The sequence below is a fragment of the Thunnus maccoyii genome, chromosome 17 (genome assembly GCF_910596095.1).
Source record: "Thunnus maccoyii chromosome 17, fThuMac1.1, whole genome shotgun sequence".
NCBI lineage: Eukaryota > Metazoa > Chordata > Actinopteri > Scombriformes > Scombridae > Thunnus > Thunnus maccoyii.
This window is the reverse complement of record NC_056549.1, coordinates 23377135-23391200: the sequence shown is the minus strand read 5'-3', so window position 1 is coordinate 23391200 and position 14066 is coordinate 23377135. Positions and strand designations below refer to the sequence as shown.

Below are 14066 nucleotides of genomic sequence, written 5' to 3'. Positions count from 1 at the left end.
TTCTCTTACCTGGCATGGCGGATGTGTGACAGCAGCATGAGCAGGTGGGCGAGCCGGGTGTACTGTTGGCGGAAAGTGAGGCCAGTTTTGGCGATGGCCAACACCAGAGCGTCCGTTACAGCGTCCAGAAGACGCAGTAACTTGGAGCGACTCTGCAGCTCCTCGCTGCCCTCTGAAAAGCTGAGGCACATGCCTGGTAAAACACACACAGAGACAAACACATTCTGTCACACAAAGAGGCAATCTGCTCTGTGTCCTACTGTTATGTTTCCTGCATTTTCACTTTTTTTACTTTTACTTAACTTTTGACATTGCGAGATATGCATTTGCTATTTTCCACCTTGCACTGGGTTGGTTTTTAAAGGAATGAATATATTGATATCACAGGTTTCTCCAACTTAACAGGATGGCACCAAATTTAAACCACATTTTAGTTTCTGTATTGCTGGTGAGGGTATCTTGCCTTTTACTGTGACATGACAGGCTGTGAATAAAGAAAGACTCCCAACATTACCGCAGAGAATTGTAGCTATTCCTTGAAACATTCATGTTAAACGTTAATTTAACATTGTGTCTACAAGCAGTGACAAAATATCAAAAGGAGGTGCAGATGTTCTTGGAAAATCTTGATGAAAGTCTGCAAAATGCAATTACTGGATTCATTTTACAGTGAAGTGAGTTTCCAGTTAGAACAGCATCACAGTTACTTAACAATCAGAGGAAAGGCTGTTATTGAGAGAACACATTCTGGCTTCATCAACACTTATGAGCATTTTTGTCTTCATGCAGAAGCTCTTTACCTCAGTGCTGCTAGCAAAGCACACAATAAATATTAATTTATCCCTAAAAAGTGACTTAATATGTAAGAGAACAGTAAACAGAAATTCTTGAAGACCCTCTCCAGACATGTTTTAAGACATGTTATAAAAATATGCTGCATAGAATAATACCGTCTGATTTAGTTTTTCCACAAAAAAGGTAAATTTAACTAATTAAAAATTCCTAAAATTACATCTACTCCTCCTCCCTGATTAACAAAATTCAGAATCTATGAATATTTGTAGTTTTCAGCAGTTTAACAGTTGGACACAAGATATATAGAATAATGCATTTAACTCGAGCATACGTCTCCCCTACATGAAAGTACATAAGCTGCTTTTATTAAAATGTTTCGGTATTAATATTGATCAAACTTTGTGGTGTCTTATTCAGTCAATGGCTACTAGATGCTCCAAATAAGACTACAGTCAGTGGGAAAGACCTTGAATCTTCCTTTAAAAACACAAAATTACATTATTTTTCTTCAAGAGATAATTTAGGTCTGAGTGGCCAATTTTTCATGAATGTGTCTAATTTTTACATTCTGGGTGTGAAAATTTAAACAGCTCCAACCTTTCAAATCCATTTTTGCATCCTGCTTCTACACAAAACAGACAAAAGCTGAGGAGGAAGAGATGGTGTGAAAACCATGGCCCTTGTTTTTAATTGCCTCCACCAGCACAGTCAAAGAAAACAGAAACATTAGTGAGACATTAATAACTACCCGGTGAAACTGCTCGCCAGAGAGGCTCCGACCCTGTTTGTCTTAAACAGGTACAGCCTGTTACTCAGAGCATTCAGCAGAACCAATGAGAGCACGGCCTCAAACTATACACAGTGTTCCCATTAGGGGTTTTCACCGGTAAGTTATTTAGCCGGTCCCCTTGCCAACCCTGTGCAGACTCACATGGAGATAGGATTACATGCTGAGACACCAATCAAACACCAGAGCATCACACACATACATACACTCTCTCACCAACACACACACACACACACATAGAGGACACAGGATGAACACACAGAGCAAATAAAAGTGTATGAGCATGTGTGTGTGTGTGTGTTTGGGTAGGTGGGTGTGTATGTGTGGGGGGTGGGTGGGTGTACACTCACTGGAGTTAAGGAGGATCATGGCCTTGAGGCAGACGTACTCCTCCCTCTGCAGCTTGAGCTCTCTCACCCTGGACGTGGCAGCTAACAGCATATCAAAGATCTCCAAGAAGCCCTGAACAGTGCACCCCTCTTCTCTACCATACAAAGACACAAACACTGCCAGTTATTTATACCTCCTGCTTATTTAATAGCCCAACTGAGCAGAAGTCATGACTCTAACTCTGCATGGTGAGTTATCTTACTGGCAGGTTTGATTGGAAAAAAAAAAGCTCGTAAATTCAAAGCATTCTCTTTCCGAAGTGAACAATGCGCTGCAACAGAGAGATTTCACAGCCGGAGATAAGTGTGATTTTACATAATGTTCAGGAATCCGCACTGGTCATGTCCTCGCTGGGGTGTCCTGGCCTCAGTACAGACAGGACTCCTTGTTTCAATGTTTGAAGCAGCTGATTCAGCCCCTATCTTTTGTTGTAACCATGTAAGTGGAGATTTGGGCAGTTATATTCAGTTTGGTGCGGAGGAGATACCTTTGTCTCTCTTTTTCTCTGTGATTAAAATACTGCAGGTGAAGGCCTCTACATTCTAAAGGAGAAACTGTACAAAAAAACCCAAAAGAAGACTAATGAATACTGTTCAAGTGTTATTTTTCTGAAGGTTAGTTGAAGATATTTTATATTCAACGAGAAATTTATACTTACAGTACTAAGGCAATAAATCATGGACAGGATTAACTGAAGAACTGAAGCTACATCTTTGTTATTTAATACCAGCGTCGTCCAAATCGGGTTGTGTGGGCCTTGCACATGCAGCACATGGGATAGATTGTTTGATACATTGGAGCTGGAGTTATTTTAAGAGTCTGTGGTCTTAAAAAGATTGTACACAGTTAGACTTTCAAATCTAATAACAATAATACTACATTTTATTTATATAGCGCCTTTAAAAAAGGCACTCAAAGACACTTTACATAAATAAATGAATTGGCAAAAAGTTACAACAAGTGGAAAGACAGACTCATAACAGACTAAGAGCTGAGCGTTTGTTGAAAGCAGCTTTATAGAGGTGAGTTTTGAAAGCTTTTTTAAAAGTGGGGAGGGTCGCCTCATGTTTAGTGTCTGGTCCTCTGGGGGAGGGAAAGGAGGTTAGAATCGGCTGAACGGAGGTTCCATGCAGGGATGTAATAATGGAGGAGGTCCTGTTGTGGAGGGCTTTGTGTAAGTTATGAGGATTTTGAATCGGATGCGTTGTGGGAGGGGGAGACAGTGAAGGTCATGTAGAATTGATGCAATGCGGTCACAAGAGCGAGACAGAGTGAGGAGGAGTTTTGGACATGTTGGAGTTTATTGAGAGTCTTTTGAGGGTGTGCCGAAGAGGATCTAAAAGAAAAGCTTCATTTTTGTTTGCACTAGAAGAAAATGTCAACCTCAATAATGCGGAGCCCCCATGTGAGGGTCCAGACTTTTGTGTTATAACAAGAAACTTTTCTCGTTATAACACAAGAGAGATGAGAACTCCAGCAACACTTGTAGTATGAAGAACGACTTTATTAGTTGACCGACGCGTTTCGGCTTGTGGCCTTCATCAGGGTCAGCATGACACAATCCTATTCAGGTTATTGTGAGATCGCTTTCACATTATAACAAGATAGTTTATGTTATAATGATATACTTTTCTCATTATTACTAGATACTAAATTATTCCTTTTTAACAAGAAATGTTTCTTGTTACAGTATAACAACATACCACTTTATCTTGTTATATCACAAAATGATTTCACAAAATCAACGCATCAAAACTAGTGTATTTTCACTTTTTTCTGGCTGATGTAGGCCACAATATCGTCTCTTTATGCACTGAGTGGATCTTTTTCTTATTTAAACAACATATGGAAGTTGCTTGTTATAAAACTTTTCATGTTTTAATGAGAAAAGTTTGTTTTAATGAGATAAATAATGTGAAAGTTTTGCAATACAAGAAGATAAAGTGATATGATTGTAGTTTGTAGCGTGTGATAGCAAAGCAAGCATCACACCATTAGTGTGAGAGGTGGTCCATGGTTGGTAAAAGTGACTTGTGTTTTTAGATCTCTGAACACAACATTCACAAAAAAATGCTGTGTATGATAGGACTGCTGGAAAAAAAAGTTTTATTCTACTTGAACCACAAAAGCATCATTTTGTATATGAAATGGTTTTTCTTCTATAAATGTAAGTAACACTCAAGATTGACAAGCAAAATAATACTTGCAAACTGTTCCTTTAATTACGCAGGTGATACAGAGGTGTGAGAGTTGGGTGGTGGTACCTGCTCAGGCTGAGGTCAGGGGAGAAGATGAGTTTCCCCGGATGGTCCACTGATCTCCACATCAGTCCGATCATCAGCACCTCCAGCCAGCAGCACTCCAGCAGGTGCACCTGGTCCATGAGACTGAGCTCTATAAACCCTGAGGAAATCAGACACATACTATAATGATGAGCTGCCTGTAATACTGAGCAGGCACAACAACAACCTGAAAGGAGCAAGGTAATAAGTTCAGTTCAGTCCTTAATAAAATCCCAAAGGGCAATTAGGCTGCAGCAGAAGATCACAATGCAGAACAAGTAGTAAACAGCAGCAGCAGCAGCAGCAGCAGCAGCATAGAGACACACTCATACAAGGAGAAAAATAAAGATCATTAAACAATACTAAAACCCCTAAAAATCTCTATAGAGGTTCCTTAGAAATGTGTATTTTGGTACTGCATTAATGTGGCTTCCATTTGAGACTGAGATAAGCAAGGCTACATGTTGTGGAAAAAACACTGCACTGGCTTAATGGATGACTACAAAACAAGTCCAGGAAAGTGCTGTCAGCAGCTGAACATTACTGCACAGTATGTCTATATTTTACTCAAACAGCAGGTTGTGATCAGTGGCTGCCAGGCAGCTTATTCTGACAGTGAGGATATGAAGTCACAGATTATTTGAACAAGTGCTGACTGGACTTGCAGGATGTTTAATAACTTAATAATCAATTAATCATTCCTCAAATACTTTATCATGCAAAATGCTATAAAATGTGTTGCTTCCAGCTTCTCAAAATGTGACAAGTTGCTGCTTTTAAAATGATTGGTCTGACGAAACAATCAATATGAAGACGTAACTTGTGACGGGTACACTTTTCAGACTAAACTACTCATTTAAAAAAAATAATTGATGATGAACATGACAATCATTAGTTGCAGACCTAATTCTAACCCACTTATAATGTTGTTTGTTGTTCAGAAGCAGGTTACAACAGGTTAAGAACAGAATTATCTGTGTGTGTACTGTAGATATAGTAGTGTGTATTAGGAGACTTCTATTTGAAGAACACAGATAAGCACTTTTGGTGTTATATGTCCCACTTTTCTTTCTTTACATTTCCTGAAGTGCTGTTAGTATATTTTATGGGAGTCATTTATTCTACTGTAGAATACATACATATTCCTACAAAGTTAACAACTGTTTTATTTTGCACTTCACTGAGCTTCACTTCCTCTTTTATACGTTTCTTCATATTCTTTTGGTGTTTTTAATAAACTTGTTTAAAGTAAGTCAACGTCACAAGTGTAACCGTAGTGATATGTCTACATTTTGTAGTTTTATTCATTTCATGCATAAATCTGATAATTAGAGGTGAAGTTTTTTGAGGTATGTGAGTGGCAGTGTAGCTTGCAATACTAGTGTCCTGTTGAAAACATGTTGACTGGTGCAGGACATTTTTTGACTTTGCTCTTGATGTTACACAGGCACAGGGGGCATTTGTACTGGAGAGATCCTGTGCATGTTTTGTTTGTGTTAGACCCACTACACAGACGCTGTCACTGACAAGTATAGTCTGACTTGTAATCTGATGTTAACCTGGCTATGAATGACAAACATGTAACTTTAGGGTTAGGTAAAAGTGTCTGTGTCATAACGTCTGTCTAAAGCAGAAGAGGGTGGGCTTCAGTTTTTCAGGCCACAACTTTAATTGGTGTAAATGTAGGCAGGAGTCACTCTGCCACATTTGTTCAAAGCTTTCATGTTGTGCAGAGAAGCAGTCTGAATCAATCAGCATGTCTCATAAACACAGACATGCTCTAATAATAGTTACGTAACAGATAATTGTCCACTTCCAATTCCTACACTTCTACTCAGTTGTGCAGTATTGAGGCTCATATGCTAAATAAAGCATATGAGCAGCTGTCGGGTCAATATAAACCATTAACTCAAGTGCTTAGATGATTGAGCTGCTCTGCAGGAATGTGCAAAACATTATTATATAAAAGCAATTTTATCTTGATGCATGAAATATGTTTTTTTTTTATGTTTTCTTTTCCACCATTAAGCTTTTCTCTGTGACTTGAATGTAATCATCAAAGCAAAAAAACTCAAAAGGAATAGTTGAACACTTTGAGAAATACCCTTATATGCTTTCTTGCCCAGAGTTAGACTTGAAGATCCATACTACTCTCTATGTCCACAGTTAATACACCTATCAGCACCTCTAATGTTTGGTAATTTACACATTGTTTATTTAATGCCTGTGCAAACAAATGTAAAAATGACAAGTTGTGGTTTTACAGGAAGTAACGTGCTGTAACTAATTCATCAGATCCACTGATCTCTGTGCCCTGCCGTTCCCTGTAAAACCACAATTAGTTGTTTCTAGATTTCTGTTTGCATACGAGTTAAATAAACAACATACAACATGTTAATTAACGAGCATTAGAGGTGTTGGTAGGCGTATTTCTTAACTTTTTTAACTTTAACTTCAGCTCTAGCTCCATGTTTAGCATACAAATGTGAGTTGTATCAATCAACATGACCAGACGCCAGTCTCAGTAGTAAGCAAATTTGCTTTTATCCCAAAATGTCAAATTATTCCTTTAAAATCATTATTTTAAAGGCACAAAGTAATCATGTGAGAGTTGAGAATTGAGGAGAAACCAATAAAAAGATTGGTGTTCAAAAACAATCAATTACTGGAGGACTTAATGAGAGAAGGAGACACAACAGTTAACTATACTCACTACTCAACACATTGTTGCTGTATTAAAGATGTGAAACTCAAACCACTGAATGAATTGACAGCGTAAGAACGAGAACAGCGGATGTCTAGACTTTGTAAGGCACAAAGGTTGAAAATCATGTTATGTAAATATCACAACTTGTTAAAAAGTTGTCTGAAGCCCTGTGACGCATGAAGCATAAAAAAGGTGTCACTGAAATGAAGTCTTACACCATAAATACAAATAATTTTCTTTCAAGCATTAAAAGGATCAATGAAAACCACAACACACACACACCAGGAATCTTCTTGGCCCAGCTGATCATGTGAACCAGCTCCTTATCAGCCAGGTTGGTGAGAGACATCATGACGTCAGCTTCGGTCAGTGGCCTCTTCATGTCACTCATGAGGTAGATCTCTGGTGGCTCCGCCTCCATTATTCGCTCAATCAGCTGCTCTGGGGTCAATGCAACAGGTTGGGGCTCAATTAACAACCCTGCTGCTGGTCTGGTTGACGCCTTTGGTCCGTTTGCTCTGCCCTGTGAGGACAAGCGGGTCACTTGCCTCATCTGTTGGTTCCTGTTTCCACGCTCTTTACGCATACCTGAAACAAAGAAAACGAGACGTGAACTATAAAAACATACATTTGCCTCTTAATCTTTTGTGAAATATGGCTGTTGTTTTGTTATCCGTGTTTTAACTTCTTTTCACACATGATCACAGGCAAATACTACACATTCTAAATTAATTATCATACTAAAATACAATTTGAAAAATAAAACAAATGCAGTATGTGTCACCTAAAATCCCCTATAGCTAACAGCAGTTTCCTCCACTTCAAACAGCTGTTGAACAGATTTTTTAGAGAATAACAACCACGCATAGCTGTTAAAATGGGATCAAATGGGATCATATTGCTCTGGGTATAAAAAGTAGGAAAAATACCAGAGAAACTACAGTAGTGACCAAAACCTGATTTATGCGAGTTTTTTATTAAAAACAATCTCTTCATGACCAAAATCATATTCAGATTCACAGTTTCTTCCAAAATGTGTGTCTTCTCAGGATGGAATCGCATTTAGCATTTAGAAAAGTGCAGGAAAATGAAAACCTAGAGCAATTATTAGTTTCTTTAAATAATACATGCATTATTCTAAGTGTTCCATGAGGCAGGGTTACCCAACTGCATATACAGTAGTCAGTACATATTTTGATTAAATAGACTATAATGTGCAAGAAATTTAAAAATCATGATGGGAAATACTATGTTTGGCTGTAGTATGAAAGAAAAAAAACCATACTGACTAAAAATTTTTTAAAATCATGTCAGTAAAGGAGATATGTTGTCTGGTTACAGTTGGGAGCAGAAGGAAAAGCAAAAGCATCAGATGGGAAGAGAAGAATATAAATAGGACAATAAAACAACACTAACCACACTTGGTCATGCCAACTTCGTAGCACTTGCGAAGGCGGCACGCCTGGCAGCTCTTACGACGGTTCTTGTCTATAGTGCACTGATTTGTTGCTGGGCAGATGTAGTCATTGTGTCCTGAAATAAAGAAGAAAAGAATTGAATAATGAAAGAAAAGAAGAAGAATTAGTGGGAAACTGACAGAGAAAATGGAAGAAAACTTTGTAGTACACAAATGAAGAAAGGCTGAAGATCCAACAGATTTGTAATATTTTTATTGAACTTTTCCAACATTTGCATTTACTCGTCACAACATGACACAAATCATAACAATCAATATCACAGCTCGACAAAACACACTAAGCCCAACGCGCAAATACCACATTGGCTCCCTGAAAGATGGGATTTGAAGGGAGGGGACACATATGTGACCAGTATTAATAAGTTAAACTGTAACTGCAACTTCTTAAATTGAAACATTTAAATCTCTAGCGTTCCCATTGCCCTTCTCAGTGATCCGTACACTATAGGCAGTTCACAAATAGTTAGGACCCCTTCGAAACTCAAAACATATTAAGACTATCATTAAGAAATCTGAAATACCGACCGGAATGCACCGGACCAAACCAAAAGCTCTAGAACCACCTTTATGTTGATACAGATGATTTTTACTTGTAGTGTAGAAATGAAGGCATCTAGTCAGCAAAAATACCACTAACAATAGAAGTATGTAAGGTCCATTATAGTCGACCTACTGTCCGCCTTGCTCTGTGTAAATGGCTAATTTCAGCGTCCCAGAAATTGGGTCATATTTTTTGTTCAGAACCCATAATCTTGCTATGTCTGTGGTGTCCAGTTCTTCTCCACAAACATCTTGGCTAGTTCAGGGTCTCTGAAACTCCATCTCAGTCCATCTTTCATTTTAATCCTGAACTCTGCCAGGTAGAACAATCCTTATTGTATCCCTTCCCAGCGTCTAAGCATCCCTCATACTTCAATGAACACAGTCTGCTGCCAGCTAACCTTCTGGGTGAAGTCAGGTTGGATGTGGATTTTGTCTTCATCAGGAGAGACAATGTCTTTCTTCTGTATGGCCTTTTTCATCAGTAGCTCTCATTCTTGGAAGTAGTGGCATGTCACCACAAATGCTCCACAAAGGCTGGCTGGTTGTCTCTTGGCCTCTCCCTCAGAGTACAGAGTGCCTAGACTAATACTAGTCTAATACCAGTCCCAGCAACTCTTTCAGTAACTGCGCCACGTATGCTGGGATATTTTTTCCATCCTCCCGTCTCTTCTTCACACCCATCATGTGCAGATTATATCATCGAGACCTCACTTCCAAATCCTTGTTCTTCTATTACAAATGAGCAACATCTCGTTTCAGCTGGGTTTACCCCTTGTTGCAGGGTGGTAGTGACATTGGTATGACTGCTTTCTGCCTCTTCCAAAGAGGCCACACAAACCTCCAAAGTGGTAACCTTGGTGCCTAATTGCTCCACTGCATTTTTGAATCCCTCCTTCAGCTGTTCTCCTTCTTTTTCTGATTTCAATGGCATGGGTTTCTGCTTTCTCGTCAATTTTCAAAGGAAGCTCTGTTTTCAATCCTCTTATTTCGCGGAGAATAGCCCCTTCACCAGTCTCTGCTAGCTTGTTTCAGTAGTGTCCATGCTACATGTTGTTGCGCTAGCATCCTGTGTTTTGCTACATGTGTCAGGCATATTAGGATTATTGTGTTGTAGTCTCATTCCCAAAATTATTTCAGATATCCTCACTCAGACGGAAATTGTGAATAAATGGCTGTAGAGCGGTTACATGTAAAAAAAATGTTCTGGTGAAACGCCTGGCCTTTCACAAGTCTTCACATGGCGCTGCCTCAACCAGAAGTCCAACAGATGTGTAGATTGTGAGACATGTTCCTCCTAAAACTAGAGCTTACCGCTGACTTACTGCAAAATAAGCACCTGCTAAAGGGCACTGATGACAAGCTCATTTTTTTTTTTCTTTTGGGACCATTTCAATTCCTCCCCACCTCTTACTGTGCTGAAAATTCTAGTAACACTGTCTGTGAAGGTTTACACATCTGACGAAACTACAGTTCAAACGACTGGCATTCAGCTACAGTAAATGTCACGCAAAAGAAATAATAATAATAAAAAAAAATTCAAACACATGTTAAAATGTCACCAGAAAAGTGTTTCAGACTATCCTAGTTTGAGAATCTATGTTAGCAGTTTTGTTAGGCTGCACTTTGAGCTAAATGCTAACATGCTAACAATGACAATGCTACAATGGTGATATTTACGAGATATGTTTACCATATTCACCATCTTAGTTTAGCATGTTAGCATGCTAACATATGTTAATTAGCACTAACCACAAAGTACAGCTGAGGCTAATGGCAATGTCATGGTTTTGCAGGCATAAACCAATGTATTGGAGAAGTTGAAATTCTGATCTAACTATGGCGATAGATAAAAAGTTCAGGGATCTCTAAAGTCATTACATTTCATTCTGAGGGGAACATCAGTGTTTATACCAAATTTCATGGTAATCCATTCAATAGCTTTTTACACATTTCACTGAAAACCAAACATGTCAGCTTCATGGTGTCGCTACAGGAAAAGTCAGGGGAGCACCAACATCAGTAGGATTCATCCCCTGGGAATCATGAATGTCTTTACAAAATTTCCAGGCAACCAATGCAGTAGTTGAGATATTTCAGTCTGAACCAAAGATATGGGCTGACTGACAGACCAACATTGCCATCTCAAAACTCAAAAAGACACTGACATTTATTGGGAAAAAGCACTACGGCCTTAAAATAAGTTTAATCAACACCTCTGGGGGTTGACAAAAAACCAACGTGAAGAGCTTCATCATACTGTAAAGTACAGATTGTGTTTCTGTGTCTCACCTTGAATGCTCCTCTTGAAGAAGGCCTTACAACCCTCACATGACCAGACGCCATAATGGTAGCCCGAAGCGTAGTCGTGACACACAGCACAGAAGTGGAGGTCTGCCTTCCCACCTGACGACACCACGCCCTCCTCGCTCTCCTGGGAACGCCTCCTCACACTCTTGCTATCAGATAAGGAAAGTCAGTAAGTGTAAGTGTAATGTGTGTGGCATTATTATTATTAAATTATTACCACATCAGTATGATTACAGAATATTTTGGCCTACTTGCAGCCTTTGTTAAGAAGGTACACAACTAGAGAGACAGCAAAAGACTGATTATGAAGTCATTACAAGACAAAAGCAATTCTTCATGATTAATATCATATCATTAATATCAGATTTCAAATTTTTAAAAATGCTATGGTGCCGACTGACTTGTGAGTTTACGTAATGAACTGTTAAAACAGTATATCAGGGCCAGGAATGGATGCACTGTCCCACCTGGTTGTTAAGAAACTGTCCCGTGGTGACAGCTCCATCCACGGACTCTGGATTGGCTGACCATGCTGAGGGCGAGCCGGGGAGTGGTGCAGGGGTATGGGTGGGCCCACGTGGCCAGGGCCGGACCAGAATAATGAAGGTCTTAGTGACTGATGCACGGAGGGGCAGTCTGAAATGCCCGGACCAGCATAGCTGAAGATAGCTGGACTGTAGAAAGGTATGGTGGTAAAGTCGTGGCCGAGTTCAGTGTAAGGGGAGGGGATGCAGATGGGCTGGCTGGGTTCAAGGGACAGGCCGGGAGAGGAGGAGCTGAGGATGGGGGAGAGGACACGACTGCCAACCCGACTAGAGTCCACCTCCTGGAGCTGCAAGAGGGGCTGATCCGTCTCTGGAGAGGAGGCAGCAGCCATCACAACTACAGACGGTCTCACTATCACTAGATTTACTACATCACTGACAGAGAATAAAGGAGATATATGTTTTCCCTTTGTATCAAGTTCACTATTTTAATGTCATTATCTGCAAGCACTGGATTTTGATTTTATTTTATTTTTTTTAAAAACTGGCCTAGAATATAATAAACACCAGCAGATGTACCTACACAGGCCAGGATAGTTTAACGTTACTCATGAGCTCACATGGTAAATTCTCAGACTGATGGATGCCTCCCTCTGTTTTGACCCTGCTCACTATGAAATGCCAGTGTTGGCACGTATCACATAGCATGATGAGAAGAAGGGGTCGATTTTGTGAAAAAACCCAAAGGGCAGTGATCACAAGACAGCTGTCCGTCTACGGCAGAGAAGAGAAGATGTTCAGTGCACAGTCTCGGCCCAGCCATGAGTCTCACATCTTTAGGTGGCAGCACATGGACCCAGTCAGAGATGTGTGGTTGACCTTTTCCCTGGAACATAAAGAAATGCATGAATTTAAGGAAAAAAAACTGAAGGAAAATATTTATTTGTAAGGGACTGTGTGCAGAATTAAACATAAATGTTGCAATTAATTGTTGCTGATGTGACGTGTAATTTCAATTCAGATTTTTGTGCCTTTGATACTTTTATCAAATGTGTTCTGCTATTTCGATGAGACTGTCCTTTTCTCTGTCCCAATGCAACATCTCAGGTAATGTCTTTGTCAATAATTTAGACGGAACTTCAAACTTTAACAAAAATGACTCTGATTGGCCAAATGAGGGTGCTGTAGATGAATGTCCAAAGTTTGATTCTGTCATGAAATCACCACAGTGATGTCAGTGAGTCACTAAAAGTAATTTAATTTAAAATCTGATTTTGAACTATATATTAGTAAATAGTATTTTCTACAGCGAGTTATTATTTACAGTTAAAAATCAAAATTAACACAAAAATATTTGTTCATGCACTGTAAGAATTTTTATTCCTCACTCAATTCTTCCACCATTTTCTATATTCTTCTTTATAATTCTTTTGCTCAGGTCTTCTCCATACAACACATCAGGAAACTCACATTCATGACCATCAGCAATCCTCAGCTAAAAGCTAAAATAAGTTTCTGGCACACTAGTTTTTACAAATACAGTTGACTCTTTTGTTGGGGTCACTGTAATCAAAGGTCAAAAACCTTTAGAAACTTTCAGGTCTAATAGTGTACACTTTCCCTGTTATATTTTGCATAATGATTATTTTCCATGCAATTTAATGATATGGATTCAAACTGATTAAGGTAATAATTCAGGTATGTGAACTAGAGAAGCTGAATGTGAAAATCCAGGCTTGAGTTTGACTAAATTATTATCACTGCAAGGTGGAATTTCACATGCATTATCTAAAAACAATGACATGAGGAAATAGGATTGCTAATGTACTATAAACAGAGACAGCAGGTAGATCAATAAATACAACACACACACACACACACAGACCAACCCAGTACAGTCCAAAGACATGTTAGTTTACTTTTACAACATCTGATATAGCAAATCTGGCAGAGTTAATGATTCCTGGGTGGCAGGAGTCTGTCTTCAGTTAGAGTTGGTACACATTCTCCGTCCCTTTCTGGCATAAAGCTCACTTCTGGAAGTCATTACTTTAGCCAAAGAAAAAACTGATTAATCTTAATTAACCTTGCCAAATTGCTGAGAGAATCTTGGTTTGGCTGGCCAACAAAACTCAGTAATCCGTAGCAGCAGTCTAAGTCTTGTGCTATAAGTGTAAAATGAGCACTGCTGAGAACAGTGAGTAATTAAACTCACAAAGCTGTAAATAGTACAGGTGAAAATTCATTATTTTGGATATTGCGCAAGGTGCCAAGGGAATGTTTTCTTTTTAAT

At 39.2% G+C, this 14066-nt stretch overlaps 1 protein-coding gene across 2 annotated transcripts in view; it reads right to left on the bottom strand.

Moving 5' to 3' along the window:
• esr2a (estrogen receptor 2a) overlaps positions 1 to 14066 on the bottom strand; it is a 57976-nt gene that overhangs the window by 2980 nt on the left and 40930 nt on the right. For both annotated transcript variants that reach the window (XM_042390329.1, XM_042390328.1), the window contains exons 2-8: positions 11756 to 12659; positions 11271 to 11437; positions 8378 to 8494; positions 7244 to 7549; positions 4237 to 4375; positions 1933 to 2066; positions 10 to 193 (exon numbers count right to left, since the gene is read on the bottom strand). In XM_042390329.1, the coding sequence (XP_042246263.1) occupies positions 10 to 193; positions 1933 to 2066; positions 4237 to 4375; positions 7244 to 7549; positions 8378 to 8494; positions 11271 to 11437; positions 11756 to 12165 (1457 nt within the window). In that variant the 5' untranslated portion in view covers positions 12166 to 12659. The remainder of the gene's footprint in view (positions 1 to 9; positions 194 to 1932; positions 2067 to 4236; positions 4376 to 7243; positions 7550 to 8377; positions 8495 to 11270; positions 11438 to 11755; positions 12660 to 14066) is intronic.